At 46.2% G+C, this 26620-nt stretch overlaps 1 protein-coding gene across 1 annotated transcript in view; it reads left to right on the top strand.

Annotated features, from left to right (window-relative positions):
• Positions 1–26620, top strand: part of camta2 (calmodulin binding transcription activator 2) — a gene marked incomplete at its 5' end in the record, with an annotated part of 47696 nt that overhangs the window by 8161 nt on the left and 12915 nt on the right. Inside the window, 7 exon segments of the mRNA XM_029759661.1 lie at positions 14320–14477; positions 18388–18572; positions 20009–20087; positions 20381–20717; positions 22195–22640; positions 24206–24387; positions 25566–25770. Coding sequence (XP_029615521.1) covers positions 14320–14477; positions 18388–18572; positions 20009–20087; positions 20381–20717; positions 22195–22640; positions 24206–24387; positions 25566–25770 — 1592 coding nt within the window.

Genomic DNA, 26620 nt, shown 5'->3' with positions numbered 1-26620 from the left:
CGTACTATACTCATCAGTTATATTAGGGACCCTGTATCTACTGTACTATACTACCATACTATACTACTGTACTATACTACCGTACTATACTCATCAGTTATATTTGGAACCCTGTCTCTACTGTACTATACTACCGTACTATACTACCATACTATACACCCATACTATACTACTGTACTATACCACCGTACTATACTACTGTACTATACTACCGTACTATACTCATCAGTTATATTAGGGACCCTGTATCTACTGTACTATACTACCGTACTATACTACCGTACTATACTCATCAGTTATATTAGGGACCCTGTATCTACCGTACTATACTACCGTACTATACTACCGTACTATACTCATCAGTTATATTAGGGACCCTGTATCTAACGTACTATACTACCGTACTATACTACTGTACTATACTACCGTACTATACTCATCACTTATATTAGGGACCCTGTATCTACCGTACTATACTACCGTACTATACTCATCAGTTATATTAGGAACCCTGTATCTAACGTACTATACTACCGTACTATACTACTGTACTATACTACTGTACTATACCACTGTACTATACTACCGTACTATACTACCGTACTATACTCATCGGTTATATTAGGGACCCTGTATCTACCATACTATACTACCGTACTATACTACTGTACTATACTACCGTACTATACTACCGTACTATACTCATCAGTTATATTAGGGACCCTGTATCTACTGTACTATACTACTGTACTATACTACCGTACTATACTACCGTACTATACTCATCACTTATATTAGGGACCCTGTATCTACCGTACTATACTACACTACCATACTATACTACCATACTATACTAATAATTTACTCACGCGGACGTACACACACACGCAAATGGACGTACACACACTCATGGACGCCTGCATAAACAACCACACACACACACGCTTGGACGCACACACAGGGCAGAATGTGTGTGTGTGTGTGTGCAGGGGGAGTGTGGGATTAGTGTATCATGTTATATAGGGGGAGTGTATCATGTTATATAGGGGGGAGTGGGGGATTAGTGGATCATGTTATATAGGGGGAGTGTATCATGTTATATAGGGGGGAGTGGGGGATCATGTTATATAGGGGGGAGTGGGGGATTAGTGGATCATGTTATATGGGGGGAGTGTGGGATTAGTGGATCATGTTATATAGGGGGGAGTGTATCATGTTATATAGGGGGGAGTGTGGGATTAGTGGATCATGTTATATAGGGGGGAGTGTATCATGTTATATAGGGGGGAGTGGGGGATTAGTGTATCATGTTATATAGAGGGGAGTGTGGGATTAGTCCACCAAACTACCAGGTGGTATAGAGGAGACAGACCCACTGGTTGTCCTCTAGGTTACAGAGAGCTGGTAGTCCCATCCACCACACTACCAGGTGGTATAGAGGAGACGGACCCTCTGGTTGTCCTCTAGGTTACAGAGAGCTGGTAGTCCCATCCACCAAAATACCAGGTGGTATAGAGGAGATGGACCCACTGGTTGTCCTCTAGGTTACAGAGAGCTGGTAGTCCCATCCACCACACTACCAGGTGGGTGGTATAGAGGAGACGGACCCACTGGTTGCCCTCTAGGTTACAGAGAGCTGGTAGTCCCATCCACCACACTACCAGGTGGGTGGTATAGAGGAGACGGACCCACTGGTTGTCCTCTAGGTTACAGAGAGCTGGTAGTCCCATCCACCACACTACCAGGTGGTATAGAGGAGACGGACCCACTGGTTGCCCTCTAGGTTACAGAGAGCTGGTAGTCCCATCCACCACACTACCAGGTGGGTGGTATAGAGGAGATGGACCCACTGGTTGTCCTCTAGGTTACAGAGAGCTGGTAGTCCCATCCACCACACTACCAGGTGGTATAGAGGAGATGGACCCACTGGTTGTCCTCTAGGTTACAGAGAGCTGGTAGTCCCATCCACCAAACTACCAGGTGGTATAGAGGAGATGGACCCACTGGTTGTCCTCTAGGTTACAGAGAGCTGGTAGTCCCATCCACCACACTACCAGGTGGGTGGTATAGAGGAGATGGACCCACTGGTTGCCCTCTAGGTTACAGAGAGCTGGTAGTCCCATCCACCACACTACCAGGTGGGTGGTATAGAGGAGATGGACCCACTGGTTGCCCTCTAGGTTACAGAGAGCTGGTAGTCCCATCCACCACACTACCAGGTGGTATAGAGGAGACGGACCCACTGGTTGTCCTCTAGGTTACAGAGAGCTGGTAGTCCCATCCACCACACTACCAGGTGGGTGGTATAGAGGAGATGGACCCACTGGTTGCCCTCTAGGTTACAGAGAGCTGGTAGTCCCATCCACCACACTACCAGGTGGTATAGAGGAGACGGACCCTCTGGTTGTCCTCTAGGTTACAGAGAGCTGGTAGTCCCATCCACCAAAATACCAGGTGGTATAGAGGAGATGGACCCACTGGTTGTCCTCTAGGTTACAGAGAGCTGGTAGTCCCATCCACCACACTACCAGGTGGGTGGTATAGAGGAGACGGACCCACTGGTTGCCCTCTAGGTTACAGAGAGCTGGTAGTCCCATCCACCACACTACCAGGTGGGTGGTATAGAGGAGACGGACCCACTGGTTGTCCTCTAGGTTACAGAGAGCTGGTAGTCCCATCCACCACACTACCAGGTGGTATAGAGGAGACGGACCCACTGGTTGCCCTCTAGGTTACAGAGAGCTGGTAGTCCCATCCACCACACTACCAGGTGGGTGGTATAGAGGAGATGGACCCACTGGTTGTCCTCTAGGTTACAGAGAGCTGGTAGTCCCATCCACCACACTACCAGGTGGTATAGAGGAGACGGACCCACTGGTTGTCCTCTAGGTTACAGAGAGCTGGTAGTCCCATCCACCACACTACCAGGTGGGTGGTATAGAGGAGATGGACCCACTGGTTGCCCTCTAGGTTACAGAGAGCTGGTAGTCCCATCCACCACACTACCAGGTGGTATAGAGGAGATGGACCCACTGGTTGCCCTCTAGGTTACAGAGAGCTGGTAGTCCCATCCACCACACTACCAGGTGGTATAGAGGAGATGGACCCACTGGTTGTCCTCTAGGTTACAGAGAGCTGGTAGTCCCATCCACCACACTACCAGGTGGTATAGAGGAGACGGACCCACTGGTTGCCCTCTAGGTTACAGAGAGCTGGTAGTCCCATCCACCACACTACCAGGTGGGTGGTATAGAGGAGACGGACCCACTGGTTGTCCTCTAGGTTACAGAGAGCTGGTAGTCCCATCCACCAAACTACCAGGTGGGTGGTATAGAGGAGACGGACCCACTGGTTGGCCTCTAGGTTACAGAGAGCTGGTAGTCCCATCCACCACACTACCAGGTGGGTGGTATAGAGGAGATGGACCCACTGGTTGCCCTCTAGGTTACAGAGAGCTGGTAGTCCCATCCACCACACTACCAGGTGGTATAGAGGAGACGGACCCACTCGTTGTCCTCTAGGTTACAGAGAGCTGGTAGTCCCATCCACCACACTACCAGGTGGTATAGAGGAGATGGACCCACTGGTTGCCCTCTAGGTTACAGAGAGCTGGTAGTCCCATCCACCACACTACCAGGTGGTATAGAGGAGATGGACCCACTGGTTGCCCTCTAGGTTACAGAGAGCTGGTAGTCCCATCCACCAAACTACCAGGTGGTATAGAGGAGACGGACCCACTGGTTGCCCTCTAGGTTACAGAGAGCTGGTAGTCCCATCCACCACACTACCAGGTGGGTGGTATAGAGGAGACGGACCCACTGGTTGTCCTGTAGGTTACAGAGAGCTGGTAGTCCCATCCACCAAACTACCAGGTGGGTGGTATAGAGGAGATGGACCCACTGGTTGCCCTCTAGGTTACAGAGAGCTGGTAGTCCCATCCACCACACTACCAGGTGGGTGGTATAGAGGAGACGGACCCACTGGTTGCCCTCTAGGTTACAGAGAGCTGGTAGTCCCATCCACCACACTACCAGGTGGTATAGAGGAGACGGACCCACTGGTTGCCCTCTAGGTTACAGAGAGCTGGTAGTCCCATCCACCACACTACCAGGTGGGTGGTATAGAGGAGACGGACCCACTGGTTGTCCTCTAGGTTACAGAGAGCTGATAGTCCCATCCACCACACTACCAGGTGGTATAGAGGAGACGGACCCACTGGTTGCCCTCTAGGTTACAGAGAGCTGGTAGTCCCATCCACCACACTACCAGGTGGTATAGAGGAGATGGACCCACTGGTTGCCCTCTAGGTTACAGAGAGCTGGTAGTCCCATCCACCACACTACCAGGTGGTATAGAGGAGATGGACCCACTGGTTGTCCTCTAGGTTACAGAGAGCTGGTAGTCCCATCCACCACACTACCAGGTGGTATAGAGGAGATGGACCCACTGGTTGTCCTCTAGGTTACAGAGAGCTGGTAGTCCCATCCACCACACTACCAGGTGGTATAGAGGAGACAGACCCACTGGTTGCCCTCTAGGTTACAGAGAGCTGGTAGTCCCATCCACCACACTACCAGGTGGTATAGAGGAGATGGACCCACTGGTTGTCCTCTAGGTTACAGAGAGCTGGTAGACCCATCCACCACACTACCAGGTGGGAGGTATAGAGGAGATGGACCCACTGGTTGTCCTCTAGGTTACAGAGAGCTGGTAGTCCCATCCACCACACTACCAGGTGGTATAGAGGAGATGGACCCACTGGTTGTCCTCTAGGTTACAGAGAGCTGGTAGTCCCATCCACCACACTACCAGGTGGTATAGAGGAGATGGACCCACTGGTTTCCCTCTAGGTTACAGAGAGCTGGTAGTCCCATCCACCACACTACCAGGTGGTATAGAGGAGACAGACCCACTGGTTGCCCTCTAGGTTACAGAGAGCTGGTAGTCCCATCCACCACACTACCAGGTGGTATAGAGGAGACGGACCCACTGGTTGTCCTCTAGGTTACAGAGAGCTGGTAGTCCCATCCACCCCACTACCAGGTGGTATAGAGGAGATGGACCCACTGGTTGTCCTCTAGGTTACAGAGAGCTGGTAGTCCCATCCACCACACTACCAGGTGGTATAGAGGAGATGGACCCACTGGTTGCCCTCTAGGTTACAGAGAGCTGGTAGTCCCATCCACCACACTACCAGGTGGTATAGAGGAGATGGACCCACTGGTTGTCCTCTAGGTTACAGAGAGCTGGTAGACCCATCCACCACACTACCAGGTGGGAGGTATAGAGGAGATGGACCCACTGGTTGTCCTCTAGGTTACAGAGAGCTGGTAGTCCCATCCACCACACTACCAGGTGGTATAGAGGAGATGGACCCACTGGTTGTCCTCTAGGTTACAGAGAGCTGGTAGTCCCATCCACCACACTACCAGGTGGTATAGAGGAGATGGACCCACTGGTTGCCCTCTAGTTTACAGAGAGCTGGTAGTCCCATCCACCACACTACCAGGTGGTATAGAGGAGATGGACCCACTGGTTTCCCTCTAGGTTACAGAGAGCTGGTAGTCCCATCCACCACACTACCAGGTGGTATAGAGGAGACAGACCCACTGGTTGCCCTCTAGGTTACAGAGAGCTGGTAGTCCCATCCACCACACTACCAGGTGGTATAGAGGAGACGGACCCACTGGTTGTCCTCTAGGTTACAGAGAGCTGGTAGTCCCATCCACCACACTACCAGGTGGGTGGTATAGAGGAGATGGACCCACTGGTTGTCCTCTAGGTTACAGAGAGCTGGTAGACCCATCCACCACACTACCAGGTGGGAGGTATAGAGGAGACGGACCCACTGGTTGTCCTCTAGGTTACAGAGAGCTGGTAGTCCCATCCACCACACTACCAGGTGGGTGGTATAGAGGAGACGGACCCACTGGTTGCCCTCTAGGTTACAGAGAGCTGGTAGTCCCATCCACCACACTACCAGGTGGTATAGAGGAGACGGACCCACTGGTTGCCCTCTAGGTTACAGAGAGCTGGTAGTCCCATCCACCACACTACCAGGTGGTATAGAGGAGACGGACCCACTGGTTGTCCTCTAGGTTACAGAGATGTGGTAGTCCCATCCACCAAACTACCAGGTGTGAAACAGGGAAGGGACTCAGGGGGTACGCTAATGGTTATGTTAATTTGGTATAGACCAGACCTAACTCACTCTATTAAATTAATCAAAACAGGAACATTTTACATCTGGATAGAAATGAACAAGGAAATGATCTCAACAGAGCAACAGGTCCTGTGTGCACAATTATTAGGCAACAAAATTAAAAAATATAATTTCTCCCATATCGCGTGTTTATTCTCAATGTTTAGAGTAAGTGTAACAAATAAGTAACACAAAATGACAATTAAATAACATTTTTGGCCTTCCAAAAAATGTTCAGTGACCGATATAGCCACCCTTATTTTCAAGAACTGCCATGAGCCTTCCATCCATGGAGTGTATTTATTTATTGATCTGTTCACGATCAATTTTCGCTGAAGCAGCAACTACAGCCTCACAAATGCTGTTCAAAGAGGTGTATTGTTTTCCATCACTGTAAATCTCACGTTTGAGAAGGGCCCACAAGTTCCCAATAGGATTGAAGTCAGGTGAGGAAGGGGGCCAGGTCATTATTCTGGCATCTTTGAGGCCCTTGCTGGCTAGCCAAGCAGTGGAGGAGTTGGATGCATGTGATGGAGCATTGTCCTGCATAAAGATCATGGCCTTCTTGAATGCTGGGTGACTTCTTCCTGTACCACTACAGTAGGGAGTTGAGTTTCAGTCCATCTTCAACCCGAAAAGGTCCGACTACCTCATCCTTAATGATAGCAGCCCATACCAGTACCCCTCCTCCACCTTGCTGGCGCCTGACTTGAAGTGGTGCCCTGTGTCCCATTACATTTTACCTGAGGTAATGAGGCTGCCTAATAATTATACACATATTTGATATGAGGTGTTATTCACTTTCGCCAGACCCTCCCTCATTACTCAAACACCTGAAAATGATTAAATCAATAAGCATTCACGTTTATATGGTTTTGGAGTTGGAAAATGTGAATATAAACAATGATAAGATCAGAATACTTACGTGCCTGATAATTGTGTACGCAGTGTAGACTGTCATATATCCTATATCCCCCCACTAGAATCCCCATACTTTAATGAAGACAGCTTCTCCATCCTACCTATATCCCCCCCACTAGAATCCCCATACTATAATGAAGACAGCTTCTCCATCCTACCTATATCCCCCCACTAGAATCCCCATACTATAATGAAGACAGCTTCTCCATCCTACCTATATCCCCCACTAGAATCCCCATACTTTAATGTAGACAGCTTCTCCATCCTACCTATATCCCCCACTAGAATCCCCATACTTTAATGAAGACAGCTTCTCCATCCTACCTATATCCCCCCACTAGAATCCCCATACTTTAATGAAGACAGCTTCTCCATCCTACCTATATCCCCCACTAGAATCCCCATACTATAATGAAGACAGCTTCTCCATCCTAGAGGGGAAAATCAATCATTTCCAGGCCCAGGGACATGTACTAGTCTGTGGTGACCTAAATACCAGAACTGGACAAGAACCTGACACCCTCAGCACACAGGGGGGACAAACACCTACCTGGAGGTGACAGCATTCCCTCCCCCATATGCCCCCCCTAGGGACAACTACGACAACATCACCAACAAAAACGGGCCTGTACATAGTCAATGGTAGACTACGGCTCATCTCTTGGCAGTAGTATTGTAGACTACTTTATCACTGACCTCAACCCAGAGTCTCTCAGAGCGTTCACAGTCAGTCCACTGACACCCCTATCAGATCACAGCAAAATCACAGTCTACTTGAACAGAGCAATACTCAATCATGAGGCATCAAAGGAACTGAATAATATTAAGAAATGCTATAGATGGAAGGAAAGTAGTGTGGAAAAATACCAAAAAACTATTAGGCAACGACACATTCAATCCCTTTTAGACAACTTCCTGGACAAAACATTTCACTGTAATAGAGATGGTGTAAAAACCTAAACAACCTACATTTATGTTTATTTGTTTTCCCTTTTGTACTTTAACTATTAGCACATCGCTACAACACTGTATATAGACATAATATGTATTTTGAATTGTCTTTATTCCTTTGGAACTTGTGTTAGTGTAATGTTTACGGTTCATTTTTTATTGTTTATTTCAGTTGCTTTGGCAATGTTAACATATGTTTCCCATGCCAATAAAGCCCCTTGAATTGAGATGGAGAGAGAGATTTCACTTGCTTTGGCAATGTTAACATACAGTGCATTCGGAAAGTATTCAGACCCCTTGACTTTTTTCACATTTTGTTACGTTACAGCCTTATTCTAAAATTGATTAAATCACATTTTTTCCCACATCAATCTACACACAATATATCATAATGACACAGTGAAAAGAGGTTTTTAGAAATATTTGCTAATTTATTTAAAATAAAATAAATACCTTATTTACATAAGTATTCAGACGCTTTGCTTTGAGAGTTGAAATTGAGCTCAGGTGCATCCTGTTTCCACTGATCATCCTTAAAAATTTTCTACAACTTGATTGGAGTCCACCTGTGGTAAATTCAATTGATTGGACATGATTTGGAAAGGCAGACACCTGTCTATATAAGGTCCCACAATTGACAATGTATGTCAGAGCAAAAACCAAGTCACGAGGTCGAAGGAATTGTTTGTCCGTAGAGCTCCGAGACAGGATTGTGTCGAGGCACAGATCTGGGGGAGGGTACCAAAACATTTCTGCAGCATTGAAGGTCCCCAAGAACACAGTGGCCTCCATCATTCTGAAATGGAAGAAGTTTGAAACCATCAAGACTCTACATAGAGCTGGCCGCCCGGCCAAACTGAGCAATCAGGGGAGAAGGGCCTTGGTCAGGGAGGTGACCAAGAACCCGATGGTCACACTGACAGAGCTCCAGAGTTCCTCGGTGGAGATGGGAGAACCTTCCAGAAGGACAATAATCTCTGCAGCACTCCACCAATCAGGCCTTTATGGTAGAGTGGCCAGACAGAAGCCACTCCTCAGTAAAAGGCACATGACAGCTCGCTGCGAGTTTGTCAATAGTCACCTAAAGGACTTAGACCATGAGAAACAAGATTCTCTGGTCTGATGACACCAAGATTGAACTCTTTGGCCTGAATGCCAAGCGTCACGTTTAGAGGAAACCTGGCACCATCCCTACGGTGAAGCATGGTGGTGGCAGTATCATGCTGTGGGGATGATTTTTAGTGGCAGGGACTGGGAGACTAGTCAGGATCGAGGGAAAGATGAACGGCACAAAGTACATAGAGATTCTTGACAAAAACCTGCTCCAGTGCGCTCAGGACCTCAGACTGGGGTGAAGGTTCACCTTCCAGCGGGACAACGGTTCACCTTCCAGCGGGACAACGGTTCACCTTCCAACAGGACAACGACCCTAAGCACACAGCCAAGACAACACAGGAGTGGCTTCTGGACAAGTCTCTGAATGTCTTTGAGTGACCCAGCCAGAGCCCGGACTTGAACCAGATCAAACATCTCTGAAGAGACCTGAAAATAGCTGTGCAGCGACGCTCCCCCTCCAACCTGACAGAGCTTGAGAGGATCTGCAGAGAAGAATGGGAGAAACTCCCCAAATACAGGTGTACCAAGCTTGTAGCGTCAAACCCAAGAAGACTCAAAGCTGTAATCGCTGCCAAAGGTGCTTCAACAGACTACTGAGTAAAGGGTCTGAATACTTATGTAAATGTGATATTTCATTTTTATTTTATTTTTTGAATTCACAAATATTCATAACCTGTTTTTGCTTTGTCATAATGGGGTATTGTGTGTAGGTTGAGGGAAAATAACACTTTAATCAATTTTAGAGTAAGGCTGTAAAGTAACAAAATGTGGAAAAAGTCTTGGTCTGAATACTTTCTGAATGCACTATATGTTTCCCATGCCAATAAAGCCCTTAAATTGATTTGAAATTGATTTGAGAGAGAGGGACGGAGGGAGGGAGAGAGAGAGAGAGAAGGCCAGGCAGAGACAGCAAAGGCGGTTCGTTGCTCCAGCCTTTCTGTTCACCTTCACACTCCTGGGCCAGACTATACTTAATCATAGGACCTACTGAAGAGATAAGTCTTCAGTAAAGACTTAAAGGTCGAGACCGAGTCATCGTCTCTCACATGGGTAGGCAGACTATTCCATAAAAATGGAGCTCTATAGGAGAAAGCCCTGCCTCCAGCTGTTTGCTTAGAAATTCTAGGGACAATTAGGAGGCCTGCGTCTTGTGACCGTAGCGTACGTGTAGGTATGTACGGCAGGACCAAATCGGAAAGATGGGTAGGAGCAAGCCCATGTAATGCTTTGTAGGTTAGCAGTAAAATCTTGACATCAGCCCTTGCCTTAACAGGAAGCCAGTGTAGGGAGGCTAGCACTGGAGTAAAATGATCACATTTTTTGGTTCTAGTCAGGATTCTAGCAGCCGTATTTAGCACTAACTGAAGTTTATTTAGTGCTTTATCCGGGTAGCCGGAAAGTAGAGCATTGCCGTAGTCCAACCTAGAAGTAACAAAAGCATGGATTAATTTTTCTGCATCGTTTTTGGACAGACAATTTCAGATTTTTGCAATGTTACGTAGATGGAAAAAAGCTGTCCTTGAAACAGTCTTGATATGTTCGTCAAAAGAGAGATCAGGGTCCAGAGTAACACCGAGGTTAATTGTCAGATTCAACAGAAGATCTCTTTTGTTTCTTGGGATCTAGAATAAGCATCTCTGTTTTGTCTGAGTTTAAAAGTAGAAAGTTTGCCGCCATCCACTTCCTTATGTCTGAAACACAGGCTTCCATTGAGGGCAATTTTGGGGCTTCACCATGTTTCATTGAAATGTACAGCTGTGTGTCATCCGCATAGCAGTGAAAATTAACATTATGTTTTTGAATGACATCCCCAAGAGGTAAAATGTATAGTGAAAACAATAGTGGTCCTAAAACGGAACCTTGAGGAACACCGAAATGTACAGTTGATTTGTCAGAGGACAAACCATTCACAGAGACAAACTGATATCTTTCCGACAGATCAAATCAAATCAAATTTATTTATATAGCCCTTCGTACATCAGCTGAAATCTCAAAGTGCTGTACAGAAACCCAGCCTAAAACCCCAAACAGCAAGCAATGCATGTGAAAGAAGCACGGTGGCTAGGAAAAACTCCCTAGGAAAAACTCCCTAGAAAGGCCAAAAACCTAGGAAGAAACCTAGAGAGGAACCAGGCTATGAGGGGTGGCCAGTCCTCTTCTGGCTGTGCCGGGTGGATATTATAACAGAACATGGTCAAGATGTTAAAATGTTCGTAAATGACCAGCATGGTCAAATAATAATAATCATAGTAATTGTCGAGGGTGCAGCAAGCACGTCCGGTGAACAGGTCAGGGTTCCGTAGCCGCAGGCAGAACAGTTGAAACTGGAGCAGCAGCATGGCCAGGTGGACTGGGGACAGCAAGGAGTCATCATGCCAGGTAGTCCTGAGGCGTGGTCCTAGGGCTCAGGTCCTCCGAGAGAAAGAAAGAAAGAAAGAGAGAAAGAGAGAATTAGAGAGAGCATATTTACATTCACACAGGACACCGGATAAGACAAGAGAATACTCCAGATGTAACAGACTGACCCTAGCCCCCCGACACATAAACTACTGCAGCATAAATACTGGAGGCTGAGACAGGAGGGATCAGAAGACACTGTGGCCCCATCCGATGATACCCCCGGACAGGGCCAAACAGGCAGGATATAACCCCACCCACTTTGCCAAAGCACAGCCCCCACACCACTAGAGGGATATCTACAACCACCAACTTACCGTCCGAAGACAAGGCCGAGTATAGCCCACAAAGATCTCCGCCACGGCACAACCCAAGGGGGGGGGCGCCAACCCAGACAGGAAGACCACGTCAGTGGCTCAACCTACTCAAGTGACGCACCCCTCCCATGGACGGCATGGAAGAACACCAGTAAGTCAGTGACTCAGCCCCTGTAAAAGGGTTAGAGGCAGAGAATCCCAGTGGGAAGAGGGGAACCGACAAGGCAGAGACAGCAAGGGCGGTTCGTTGCTCCAGCCTTTCCGTTCACCTTCACACTCCTGGGCCAGACTATACTTAATCATAGGACCTACTGAAGAGATAAGTCTTCAGTAAAGACTTAAAGGTTGAGACTGAGTCTGCGTCTCTCACATGGGTAGGCAGACCATTCCATAAAAATGGAGCTCTATAGGAGAAAGCCCTACCTCCAGCCGTTTGCTTAGAAATTCTAGGGACAATTAGGAGGCCTGCGTCTTGTGACCGTAGCGTACGTGTAGGTATGTACGGCAGGACCAAATCGGAAAGATAGGTAGGAGCAAGCCCATGTAATGCTTTGTAGGTTAGCAGTAAAACCTTGACATCAGCCCTTGCCTTAACAGGAAGCCAGTGTAGGGAGGCTAGCACTGGAGTAATATGATCAAATTTTTTGGTTCTAGTCAGGATTCTAGCAGCCGTATTTAGCACTAACTGAAGTTTATTTAGTGCTTTATCCGGGTAGCCGGAAAGTAGAGCATTGCAATAGTCGAGCCTAGAAGTAACAAAAGCATGGATTAATTTTTCTGCGTCATTTTTGGACAGAAAGTTTCTGATTTTTGCAATGTTACGTAGATGGAAAAAAGCTGTCCTTGAAGCAGTCTTGATATGTTCTTCAAAAGAGAGATCAGGGTCCAGAGTAACGCCGAGGTCCTTCACAGTTTTATTTGAGACGACTGTACAACCATCCAGATTAATTGTCAGATTCAACAGAAGATCTCTTTGTTTCTTGGGACCTAGGACAAGCATCTCTGTTTTGTCCGAGTTTAAAAGTAGAAAATTTGCAGCCATCCACTTCCTTATGTCTGAAACACAGGCTTCTAGCGAGGGCAATTTTGGGGCTTCACCATGTTTCATTGAAATGTACAGCTGTGTGTCGTCCGCATAGCAGTGAAATTTAACATTATGTTTTCGAATGACATCCCCAAGAGGTAAAATATATAGTGAAAACAATAGTGGTCCTAGAACGGAACCTTGAGGAACACCGAAATTTACAATTGATTTGTCAGAGGACGAACCATTCACAGAGACAAACTGATATCTTTCCGACAGATGAGACCTAAACCAGGCCAGAACTTGTCCATGTAGACCAATTTGGGTTTCCAATCTCTCCAAAATAATGTGGTGATCGATGGTATCAAAAGCAGCACTAAGGTCTAGGAGCACGAGGACAGATGCAGAGCCTCGGTCTGACGTCATTAAAAGGTCATTTACCACCTTCACAAGTGCAGTCTCAGTGCTATGATGGGGTCTAAAACCAGACTGAAGCGTTTCGTATACATTGTCTTCAGGAAGGCAATGAGTTGCTGAGAGGAATGGGAGATTCGATATAGGCCGATAGTTTTTAATATTTTCTGGGTCAAGGTTTGGCTTTTTCAAGAGAGGTTTTATTACTGCCACTGATGTCTGCCTGTCTCTTTTCCGCTCTCTCCTTATCTCTGTATCTATATCTCTTTCTCAATTCAATTCAAGGGGCTTTATTGGCATGGAAAACATATGTTAAAATTGCCAAAGCAAGTGAAGTAGATAATAAACAAAAGTGAAATAAACAATAAAAAATTAACAGTAAACATTACACTCACAAAAGTTACAAAAGAATAAAGACATTTCAATATCATTTTGTGACTATATACAGTGTTGTAACGATGTGCAAATAGTTAAAGTACAAAAGGGAAAATAAATAACATAAATATGGGTTGTATTTACAATGGTGTTTGTTCTTCACTGGTTGACCTTTTCTTGTGGCAACAGGTCACACATCTGCTGCTGTGATGGAACACTGGTATTTCACCCAGTAGATATGTTTTTTTTATCTCTCTCTCTCTTCCTCTCTCTCTCCTTTCTCTGTTTCTTTCGGTCTCTCTCTTCCTCTCTCTCTCTCTCTCTCTCTCTCTGTCTCTCTCTGTCTCTCTCTCTCCTTTCTCTCGGTTTGTCTCGGTCTCTCTCTCTCTCCTTTCTCTGTTTCTCTGTCTCTGTCTCTGTCTCTGTCTCTGTCTCTGTCTCTGTCTCTGTCTCTGTCTCTGTCTCTGTCTCTGTCTCTCTCTCTCTCTCTCTCTCTCTCTCTCTCTCTCCTTTCTCTCGGTTTGTCTCGGTCTCTCTCTCTCTCTCTCTCTGTTTCTCTCTCTCTCTCTCTCTCCTTTCTCTGTTTTTCTCGGTCTCTCCAGATAACCAGTTCCGTATGTCCATCCTGGATCGACTGGAGCAGATGGAGAGGAGGATGGCTGAGATGTCTGCTACCAACCCACACACACAGCCGCTGCCACAATGCCAGCGGATCAGCACACTCTCCCCACACACACCTCCGCCCGAGGACAGAAGCCAGGTATGAATACACATATACACTTGTTGTTTCACCGTCCGTTAATAGATCTCTCTGTCGCTCGCTGTCTCTCTCTCTCTCTCTCTCTCTCTCTCTTTCTCTCTCTTTCTCTCTCTGTCTCTCTCTGTCTCTCTCTTTCTCTCTCTGTCTCTCTCTGTCTCTCTTTGTCTCTCTCGCTCTCTCTCTTTGTCTCTGTCTCTCACTCTCTGTCTCTCTTTGTCTCTCTGTCTCTCACTGTCTCTTTCTCTCTCTCTCTCTTTCTGTCTCTCTCTGTCTCTGTCTCTGTCTCGCTGTCTCTGTCTTCTCTTGAGAGCCAGGTCTGCCTACGGCGGTCTTTCTCAATAGCAAGGCTATGCTCACTGAGTCTGTACATAGTCAGAGCTTTCCTTAAGTTTGTGTCAGTCACAGTGGTCAGGTATTCTGCCACTGTGTCTCTCTCTGTTTAGGGCCAAATAGCATTCTAGTTTGCTCTGTTGTTTTGTTAATTCTTTCCAATATGTCAAGTAATTATCTTTTTGTTTTCTCATGATTTGGTTGGGTCTAATTGTGTTGCTGTCCTGGGGCTCTGTGGGGTCTGTTTGTGTTTGTGAACAGAGCCCAAAGACCAGCTTGCTTAGGGGACTCTTCTCCAGGTTCATCTCTCTGTAGGTGATGGCTTGTTATGGAAGGTTTGGGAATCGCTTCCTTTTAGGTGGTTGTAGAATTTAACGGCTCTTTTCTGGATTTGTATAATTAGCGGGTATCGGCCTAATTCTGCTCTGCATTATTTGGTGTTCTGCGTTGTACACGGAGGATATTTTAGCAGAATTCTACATGCAGAGTCTCAATTTGGTGTTTGTCCCATTTTGTGAATTCTTGGTTGGTGAGCGGACCCCAGACCTCACAACCATAAAGGGCAATGGGTTCTATAACTGATTAGAGTATTTTTAGCCAGATCCTAATTGGTATGTTGAATTTTATGTTCTTTTTGATGGCATAGAAGGCCCTTCTTGCCTCGTCTCTCAGATCGTTCACAGCTTTGTGGAAGTTACCTGTGGCGCTGATGTTTAGCCCGAGGTATGTATAGTTTTTGTGTGTGCTCTAGGGCAACGGTGTCTAGATGGAATTTGTATTTGTGTTCCTGGCGACTGGACCTTTTTTGGAACACCATTATTTTGGTCTTACTGAGATTTACTGTCAGGGCCCAGGTCTAGGGCCCAGGTCTGTCAGGGCCCAGGTCTGTCAGGGCCCAGGTCTGTCAGGGCCCAGGTCTGTCAGGGCCCAGGTCTGTCAGGGCCCAGGTCTGTCAGGGCCCAGGTCTGTCAGGGCCCAGGTCTGTCAGGGCCCAGGTCTGACAGAATCTGTGCAGAAGATCTAGGTGCTGCTGTAGGTCCTCCTTGGTTGGGGACAGAAGCACCAGATCATCAGCAAACAGTAAACATTTGAATTCAGATTCTAGTAGGGCGAGGCCGGGTGCTGCAGACTGTTCTAGTGCCCTCACCAATTCATTGATATATATATGTTGAAGAGGGTGGGGCTTAAGCTGCATCCCTGTCTCACCCCACGGCCCTGTGGAAAGAAATGTGTTTTTTTGCCAATTTTAACCGCACATTTATTGTTTGTGTACATGGGTTTAATAATGTCGTATGTTTTTCCCCCAACACCACTTTCCATCAACTTGTATAGCAGACCCTCATGCCAAATTGAGTCAGTTTTTAAATCAACAAAGCATGAGAAGACTTTGCCTTTGTTTTGGTTTGTTTCAGCTTTATTCAATGTCTGCATCTCTTCCAAACCCCATATATATTTGGTGCAAATTTTCGATGGCTTGTTTTAAAAATAGCGATATTTTGGAGATGTAATCTGAATAAAGGGAAAAAGGCCGTTCTTGAATATTTGGTGAGACATTCTTACTAATTTGCTAGAGAACCAGTTCGGATTTCAGTATAACTTTAGTATGATTGAAGCCTTTAGTGAGACATCTAATGCTTTAATATTTAATAATTCATATTCATTATATAACAGGACCGTTTAATTTTGTCTGGCTTGCCGCTCCAAATAAAATGAAATATTTTTTGCTCATATAATTTAAAAAGCAGGTTGCGAGGTGTAGGCAAGACCATAAGCAAATAGGTAAACTGGGACATGACTAAAGAGTTAATCAGGGTGAACTGGGATATGACTAAAGAGTTAATCAGGGTGAACTGGGATATGACTAAAGAGTTAATCAGGGTGATTTTCCACTAATAGACAGGTATTTTTCTTTCCATGGTAGCAAGATCTTATCTATTTTTACTAACTTTCTATTGAAATGTTTTATAGTGAGATCTTTCTGTCTTTTGGGATATGTGTACTGGGTATGTCCACATCACCATCAGACCATTTTATTAGTTAACTACAACATAGTTTGCTGTTTGTTATAGAGTCAAAAAGATTGGAGAAGTGATTTACCCATACATCTCTGTTTTGGATAGATATCTCTCTCTCTGTCTCTCTCTCTCTGTCTCTCTCTCTCTGTCTCTCTCTGTCTCTCTCTCTCTGTCTCTCTGTCTCTGTTGGGACTCAAGTGGAGGTGTTAAAATAGACAGTGGGAGAAATGGAGGGAAAATGAGTGTTAGAACTCATTTAAATGTTTGATAATTCTCCCTCTTCTCACGGTCCTCATTTCTCCTCTTCTCCATTGTGTTCTGTCCATTTCTCTTCTCCCATCCCTTCCTCCCTCTGTTTTTCAGTACTCTGCTTCTTGTCTTTCATTTTTAGCCGTGCCTTCTTGCGTTAGAGAGAGGGGGATGGGAGGGCGGGTGGGGGACACGGAAGAGGTGTCCATGCCAGAGGAACGAGGGAGGGAAAAATGAGAGGGAGGGAGGGAGGGAGAGAGAGTGTGTGTGTGTGTGTGTGTGTGTGTGGAGACCAGAATAATAGTAAACAAACAAACATTTGACCAACTGACATTTTATTATTCGCCACAAGGTCAAATACTATTTCTAGGGGTTAAAGGTTAGAATAAGTGTTAGAATTAGGCTTAGGAGGGTTAGTTTTAGGGTTAGGAGCTAGGGTTAGGAGCTAGGGTTAGGAGCTAGGGTTAGGAGCTGGGGTTAGGAGCTGGGGTTAGGAGCTGGGGTTAGGAGCTGGGGTTAGGAGCTGGGGTTAGGAGCTGGGGTTAGGAGCTGGGGTTAGGAGCTGGGGTTAGGAGCTAGGGTTAGGAGCTAGGGTTAGGAGCTAGGGTTAGGAGCTAGGGTTAGGAGCTAGGGTTAGGAGCTAGGGTTAAGGTTAGGGTTAGGAACTAGGGTTAAGGATAGGGTTAGGGTTAGGGGCTAGGGTTAGTTGTAGGGTTAGGGGCTAGGGTTAAGGTTAGGAGCTAGGGTTAAGGTTAGGGGAAATAGGATTTTAAATGGGACTGAATTGTGTGTTCCCTCAAGGTTAGTTATACAAGACTGTGTGTTTGGGGGAGGGGAGTTACTGTCATGTGGCCCTCAATGGAAAACTCTCTACGCGTCCAGCAGATAGGTGAAAGGAGAGAACGTGAGAAAGAAAGACAGCAGAGAAAAGGAGATTGGGAGAGTGGGGGAGAGGTTGGGGGAGAGGGAGGGGGAGAGGTTGGGGGTTTGGGGGAGAGGGAGGTTGGGGGAGAGGGAGGGAAGGTGGGGGGTGTAGAGTCGTGCTCATTTGCTTGGTGTAAAAAGAAAATATTGTTTTTTTCTCTCCGTCCCCCCATCTCTCTCTTTCTCTCTCTCTCTCTCTCTCTCCCTCCTCTCTCTCTACCTCTCTCTCTCCTCTCTCTCTCTCTCTCCCTCCTCTCTCTCTCTACCTCTCATCTCTCTCTCTCCTCTCTCTCTCTCCTCTCCCTCTCTCTCTCTCCCTCCTCTCTCTCTCTACCTCTCCCTCTCATCTCTCTCTCTCCTCTCTCTCTCTCTCTCCCTCTCCCTCTCTCCAGTCAGGCCCATGGTTTGAGAGGAGGATAGTTGGAGTGTGTGAGAGGATGATGGAGGGAGGGAGGTGGAGAAGAGGAGGAGGAGAAGAGCGCCTCACTCACTCCATCCGCCACAGAGGGATGACACTGCTCCACCTGGCCGCTGCACAGGGATACACACACCTCATCCACACACTCATCCACTGGAGGTATTCACACACACTCATCCACTGGAGGTATTCACACACACCTCATCCACACACTCATCCACTGGAGGTATTCACACACCTCATCCACTGGAGGTATTCACACACACCTCATCCACACACTCATCCACTGGAGGTATTCACACACACCTCATCCACACACTCATCCACTGGAGGTATTCACACACACCTCATCCACACACTCATCCACTGGAGGTATTCACACACACCTCATCCACACACTCATCCACTGGAGGTATTCACACACACCTCATCCACACACTCATCCACTGGAGGTATTCACACACACCTCATCCACACACTCATCCACTGGAGGTATTCACACACACCTCATCCACACACTCATCCACTGGAGGTATTCACACACACCTCACCCACACACTCATCCACACGTACAGTTGAAGTGGGAAGTTTACATACACTTAGGTTGGATTCATTAAAACTCGTTTTTCAACCACTCCACAATTTGTGGGCAGAACTGAAAAAGCGTTCGCGAGCAAGGAGGCCTACAAACCTGACTCAGTTACACCAGCTCTGTCAGGAGGAATGGGCCAAAATTCACCCAACTTATTGTGGGAAGCTTGTGGAAGGCTACCTGAAACATTTCACCCAAGTTAAACAATTTAAAGGCAATGCTACCAAATACTAATTGAGTGTATGTAAACTTCTGACCCACTGGGAATGTGATGAAAGAAATAAAAGCTGAAATAAATCATTCTCTCTACTATTATTCTGACATTTCACATTCTTATAATAAAGTGGTGATCCTAACTGACCTAAAACAGGGAATTCTTACTGAGATTAAATGTCAGGAATTGTGAAAACTGAGTTTAAATGTATCTGGCTAAGGTGTATGTAAACTTCTGACTTCAACTGTATATACACGCACACACATACATACACACATCAATTTTTTTTTAATTTTTTTTATTTTTACTCACACACATACACACCTGATACACACACACACACACACACACACACATATATATTACATTTACATTACATTTTAGTCATTTAGCAGACGCTCTTATCCAGAGCGACTTACAGTAGTGAATGCATACATTTCATACAATTTCATACATTTAATTGTTTTTCTGTGCTGGCCCCCCGTGGGAATCGAACCCACAACCCTGGCATTACAAACACCATGCTCTACCAACTGAGCTACAGGGAAGGCTTATATATATATATATATATGGCAGAATCTCCTGATGTACAAAAATAACATATTGGATATTAAAATATGAATTATTCATCTAATCCAGTTTTATCATCCAGGTTCAGTGACTTAAAACATCTGGTCACAGATCAGAATTTATTAAAGCGATTATACACGAGAGGGAGGGGCGCTAAACAGCAGTGTAAACTAGTCAACCTGTTCGTTTTAACATTGTGTTTGTTTTTCCTTCCCTCAGGACTATCGACAGTGACAGTCTGGCCGTAGAACAGGAAGTGGATCCTCTCACCGTCGATCATTTCTCATGCACTCCTCTGGTGACACTCACTTTTACGTCAAACATTTGGTCTTCAACGCTCTTTTAAGACTGTAGTCTTTATTCCAGTATCTGATACTCTGTAAGACTGTAGTCTTTATTCCAGTATCTGATAATCTCTAAATCTGTAGCCTTTATTCCAGTATCTGATAATCTCTAAGTCTGTAGTCTTTATTTTGTCATCAAACCCAGAAAAAAACATACTGTCTTGCTTTCATTTCTGCTTTTTAAGCAGGCTAATGTTACTATTGTAATTTCTGCACTGTTTCTATGTGATTATGCTCTCTCCTGTAGATGTGGGCGTGTGCTCTGGGTCACCAGGCAGCAGCCGAGGTTCTGTATGGCTGGAACAGCCAGGCGCTCGGGATCCCCGACTCGCTAGGCCGTCTCCCCCTCGCGGTCGCACGCTCCCGCGGACACACGTGCCTCGCCCGCGCGCTGGAGGACCTACACACACACCGCCCCGACGCACACACACTCCGCCCCGACGCACACACACTCCGCCCCGACGCACACACACTCCGCCCCGACACACACACAGAGCGGGCCGACGAGGGGGCTCAGGGGGAGCAGAGAACCACCCCCACTCCACAACTCCCCCCCTCTCCGCTGTCCACCAGTCCTGACACAGGTGAGCCACACACACACACATACACTACAATTCAAAAGTTTGGGGTCACTTAGAAATGTCCTTGTTTTTTAAAGAAAAGCACATTTTTTTTGTCCGTTAAAATAACATCAAATTGATCAGAAATACAGTGTAGATATTGTTAATGTTGTAAATAACTATTGTAGCTGGAAACGGCTGATTTTTAATGGAATATCTACATAGGCGTACAGAGGCCCATTATCAGCAACCATCACTCCTGTGTTCCAATGCCACGTTGTGTTAGCTAATCCAAGTTTATCATTTTAAAAGGCTAATTGATCATTAGAAAACCCTTTTGCAATTATGTTAGCACAGCTGAAAACTGTTGTTCTGATTAAAGAAGCAATAAAACTGGCCTTCTTTAGACTAGCTGAGTATCTGGAGCATCAGCATTTGTGGGTTCCATTACAGGCTCAAAATGGCCAGAAACAAAGAACTTTCTTCTCTGTCTGTCTGTCTGTCTGTCTGTCTGTCTGTCTGTCTGTCTGTCTGTCTGTCTGTCTGTCTGTCTGTCTGTCTGTCTGTCTGTCTGTCTGTCTGTCTGTCTGTCTGTCTGTCTGTCTGTCTGTCTGTCTGTCTCTGTTGTCTGTCTGTCTCTGTTGTCTGTCTGTCTCTGTTGTCTGTCTGTCTCTGTTGTCTGTCTGTCTCTGTTTCTCTGTTGTCTGTCTGTCTCTGTTGTCTGTCTGTCTCTGTTGTCTGTCTGTCTGTCTGTCTGTCTGTCTCTGTTGTCTGTCTGTCTCTGTTGTCTGTCTGTCTGTCTGTCTGTCTGTCTCTGTTGTCTGTCTGTCTCTGTTGTCTGTCTCTGTTGTCTGTCTGTCTGTCTGTCTCTGTTGTCTGTCTCTGTTGTCTGTCTGTCTCTGTTGTCTGTCTCTGTTGTCTGTCTGTCTGTCTGTCTGTCTGTCTGTCTGTCTGTCTCTGTTGTCTGTCTGTCTCTGTTGTCTGTCTCTGTTGTCTGTCTGTCTCTGTTGTCTGTCTCTGTTGTCTGTCTGTCTCTGTTGTCTGTCTGTCTCTGTTGTCTGTCTGTCTGTCTGTCTGTCTGTCTGTCTGTCTCTGTTGTCTGTCTGTCTGTCTGTCTGTCTCTGTTGTCTGTCTCTGTTGTCTGTCTGTCTCTGTTGTCTGTCTGTCTCTGTTGTCTGTCTGTCTGTCTGTCTCTGTTGTCTGTCTGTCTGTCTCTGTTGTCTGTCTGTCTGTCTGTCCTGTCTGTCTGTCTGTCTGTCTGTCTGTCTGTCTGTCTGTCTCTGTTGTCTGTCTGTCTGTCTGTCTGTCTGTCTGTCTGTCTGTCTGTCTGTCTGTCTGTCTGTCTGTCTGTCTGTCTGTCTGTCTGTCTGTCTGTCTGTCTGTCTGTCTGTCTGTCGTCTGTCTCTGTTGTCTGTCTGTCTCTGTTGTCTGTCTGTCTGTCTGTCTGTCTCTGTTGTCTGTCTCAGCTCACTCTCTCTTTCTGTCCCCCTCTCTCCCCCAGGTCTGAGTTCGTCCAGTAGTATTCCCTCCCCCTCTCTCTCCCTCCCCTCCCCCTCTCTCAGCTCAGCCTACTCTAGTGGGTCTGTACCCCTCTACAACCCTCCTGACCCTATGGATACCTCCCCGTCCTCCCCCTCTCTCTCCCTGTCCTCCCTCCCCCTCTCCCCTCCCTCCCCCTCTCTCTCCCTCCCCCTGCCGGTATGGGGCGAGGCCTGTGGAGGTTGTGAAGCTGGGGACTCTAGTTTGAACGCCGGGCCCAGAGACCCTCTCTTCCTCATGGACTACGAACCGGCCTCTCCCCCCTCTCCTCCCGTACCGCCACACACACCCCCCCGTCGCTCACACACACCCCCCCGTCGCTCACACACACACACCTTCGAAGAGCAGGTGAGCTTCAATGAGAACGCAGAGAACGAGGAGGAGTTCCTGCCTGCTGAGGTGTTACAGGTCAGACACACACACATTAATACACACACACACACACACACACACACACACACACACACACACACATTAATACACACATACACACACACATTAATACACACACACACACACACACACACACATTAATACACACACACACACACATTAATACACACACACACATTAATACACACACACATTAATACACACATTAATACACACATACACACACACATTAATACACACATACACACACACATTAATACACACACACACACATTAATACACACACACACACACACACACACATTAATACACACACACACACACACATTAATATACACACACACACACACACACACACATTAACAGACACACACACAGACACATTAACAGACACACACACAGACACACACACACACATTAATCGTGTCATTATGGGGTATTGAGTCATTATGGGGTATTGAGTCATTATGGGGTATTGAGTCATTGTGGGGTATTGAGTCATTGTGGGGTATTGGGTCATTGTGGGGTATTGAGTCATTGTGGGGTATTGGGTCATTGTGGGTTATTGAGTCATTGTGGGGTATTGAGTCATTGTGGGGTATTGAGTCATTGTGGGGTATTGAGTCATTGTGGGGTATTGAGTCATTGTGGGGTATTGAGTCATTGTGGGGTATTGTGTCATGTTGTTATGGGGTATTGAGTCATGTTGTTATGGGGTATTGAGTCATGTTGTTATGGGGTATTGAGTCATGTTGTTATGGGGTATTGAGTCATGTTGTTATGGGGTATTGAGTCATGTTGTTATGGGGTATTGAGTCATGTTGTTATGGGGTATTGAGTCATTGTGGGGTATTGAGTCATTGTGGGGTATTGAGTCATTGTGGGGTATTGTGTCATTGTGGGGTATTGTGTCATTGTGGGGTATTGAGTCATTGTGGGGTATTGTGTCATTATGTCGTTGTGGGGTATTGAGTCATTGTGGGGTATTGAGTCATTGTGGGGTATTGAGTCATTGTGGGGTATTGAGTCATTGTGGGGTATTGAGTCATTGTGGGGTATTGAGTCATTGTGGGGTATTGAGTCATTGTGGGGTATTGGGTCATTGTGGAGTATTGAGTCATTGTGGGGTATTGAGTCATTGTGGGGTATTGAGTCATTGTGGGGTATTGAGTCATTGTGGGGTATTGAGTCATTGTGGGGTATTGTGTCATTGTGGGGTATTGTGTCATTGTGGGGTATTGAGTCATTATGGGGTATTGAGTGTAGATTTATTATATTTTTTCTTTTTTTAATCCGTTTTAGAATAAGGCTGTAACGTAACAAAATGTCTGAATACTTTCCGAAGGCACTGTAGTATGTATAAGCTGTTGTTGTCCATTATATTACTCCAATGAGTAGTGGTAGGGTTAAGGGGAAAATATATTTAAAAAGAAATATTTATATATATATATATATATATATATATGGGAGATTGTAAATGATGCAGATAATGACATTGCTGGAAGCTCCAGTCTATCTGCAGTATTGAAGCCCCACCATGTAATATTACACTCCTGATAGCTTTCTCGTTTTGCCCCCAGGTTGACATGGCAACATTAGCAGAACAGATCATCGAGGCGACTCCTGAGCGAATCAAACAAGAGGAATTGTCCAGGGGGGCGGAGTCACCGCTCAGAGAGAGGCGGGACAACACGGTGATACCCGACACCATGCCCTGGTTGGCCACTTACCTGGACACACACACACACTCCTCTCTGTCCAGGTACGTACACACACACACACACACACACACACACACACACACACACACACACACACACACACACACACACACACACACACACCTCTCTGTCCAGGTATTTATTTTTATTCTACCTTTATTTAACCAGGTAGGCTAGTTGAGAACAAGTCCTTTGTTTAACCAGGTGGCTAGTTGAGAACAAGTTCTTTATTTAACCACGTAGGCCAGTTGAGAACAAGTTCTCATTTACAACTGTGACCTGGCCAAGATAAAGCAAAGCAGTGCGACACAAACAACAACACAGAGTTACACATGGAATAAACAAACATACAGTCAACAATACAATAGAGAACGTCTATATACAGTGTGTGCAAATGTAGTAAGATTAGGGAGGTAAGGCAATAAATAGGCCATAGTGGCGAAATAATTACAATTTAGCATTAACACTGGAGTGATAGATGTGCAGAAGATGAATGTGCAAGTAGAGATACTGGGGTGCAAAGGAGCAAGATAAATATATAACAATATGGGGATGAGGTAGTTGGATGGGCTGTTTACAGATGGGCTATGTACAGGTGCAGTGATCTGTAAGCTGCTCAGACAGCTGATGCTTAAAGTTAGAGAGGGAGATAAGTGTTTCCAGTTTCAGAGATTTCTGCAGTTCGTTCCAGTCATTGGCAGCAGAGAACTGGAAGGAAAGGCGGCCAAAGGAGGTGTTGGCTTTGGGGGTGACCAGTGAGATATACCTGCTGGAGCGCGTGCTACGAGTGGGTGTTGCTATGGTGACCAGTGAGCTGAGATCAGGCGGGGCTTTACCTAACAAAGACTTCCTACCATCTACCAATCAGCTGTTTAGTAACCGTAGAACATCAATACCATCTACCAATCAGCTATTTTAGTAACCACAGAACATCAATACCATCTACCAATCAGCTGTAACCGCAGAACATCAATACCATCTACCAATCAGCTGTTTTAGTAACCACAGAACATAAATACCATCTACCAATCAGCTGTTTAGTAACCACAGAACATCAATACCATCTACCAATCAGCTGTTTTAGTAACCACAGCATCTAACCAGCGGTGTGTGTGTGTGTGTGTGTGTGTGTGTGTGTGTGTGTGTGTGTGTGTGTGTGTGTGTGTGTGTGTGTGTGTGTGTGTGTGTGTGTGTGTGTGTGTGTGTGTCTCTCTACTAGGTGTGTGTACCCTCCCTCTCACCTCAGCACCCTGGCCCTCCAGAGGCTGCGGCCCCCCAGCAGTGCGGCGTGGGCGGAGTTCCTGAACGCCTCGGCCAATGGGAGGATGGAGAGGGACTTTGCTCTGCTGACTCTGACGGACTCTGAGCAGAGAGAACTGTACGAGGCCGCACGAATCATTCAGAATGCCTTCAGACGATACAAGGTACACACACAATATCAACACTGGTGGGAGGAGCAATGCAGACACATCCTGTGTTAGGGTTGGTTCATGTTCTCAGCAGGATTAATTCAGGTTATCGTCCGGCAACGGTATTGCTGACGTCAGGACGATTTAACTACTTAATCTGTCTCTCTGTTCTCTCTCTCTTCTCTCTCTCTCTCTTCTCTCTCTCTGTTCTCTCTCTCTGTTCTCTCTCTCTGTTCTCTCTCTCTGTTCTCTCTCTCTGTTCTCTCTCTCTGTTCTCTCTCTCTGTTCTCTCTCTGTTCTCTCTCTCTTCTCTCTGTTCTCTCTCTGTTCTCTCTCTCTGTTCTCTCTCTCCCTCCATCTAAATGATCTGTTTGACTGATACCTATGAGAGTCAAAGACCCTGAAGTCTGTGCTTGTGGGGTCTACAGAAGGCATATTGTTCTTCCTTCCAGTTATTGACAGCGCTGCCAGAGAAATATGTTGATGATTTAAATGTACTCCATACCTGTACAGTAGATAATGTAAATGTACTCCATACCTGTACAGTAGATAATGTAAATGTACTCCATACCTATACAGTAGATAATGTAAATGTACTCCATACCTGTACAGTAGATCATGTAAATGTACTCCATACCTATACAGTAGATCATGTAAATGTACTCCATACCTGTACGTTGTAGATAATGTAAATGTACTCCATACCTGTACGATAGATAATGTAAATGTACTCCATACCAGTGTTCCCTGGTCCCTGGGGGTCCTAACAGTGTTCCCTGGGGGACCTAACAGTGGTCCCTGGGGGGGGGGGGGGGTCCGGGTCCCGGGTCCTAACAGTGGTCCCGGGGTCCTAACAGGGGGGGTC

This window comes from Salmo trutta, chromosome 8, assembly GCF_901001165.1.
Source record: "Salmo trutta chromosome 8, fSalTru1.1, whole genome shotgun sequence".
Taxonomy (NCBI): Eukaryota; Metazoa; Chordata; class Actinopteri; order Salmoniformes; family Salmonidae; genus Salmo; species Salmo trutta.
The sequence above is the reverse complement of the archived record's forward strand: the minus strand, read 5'-3'. Positions and strand labels throughout refer to the sequence as shown.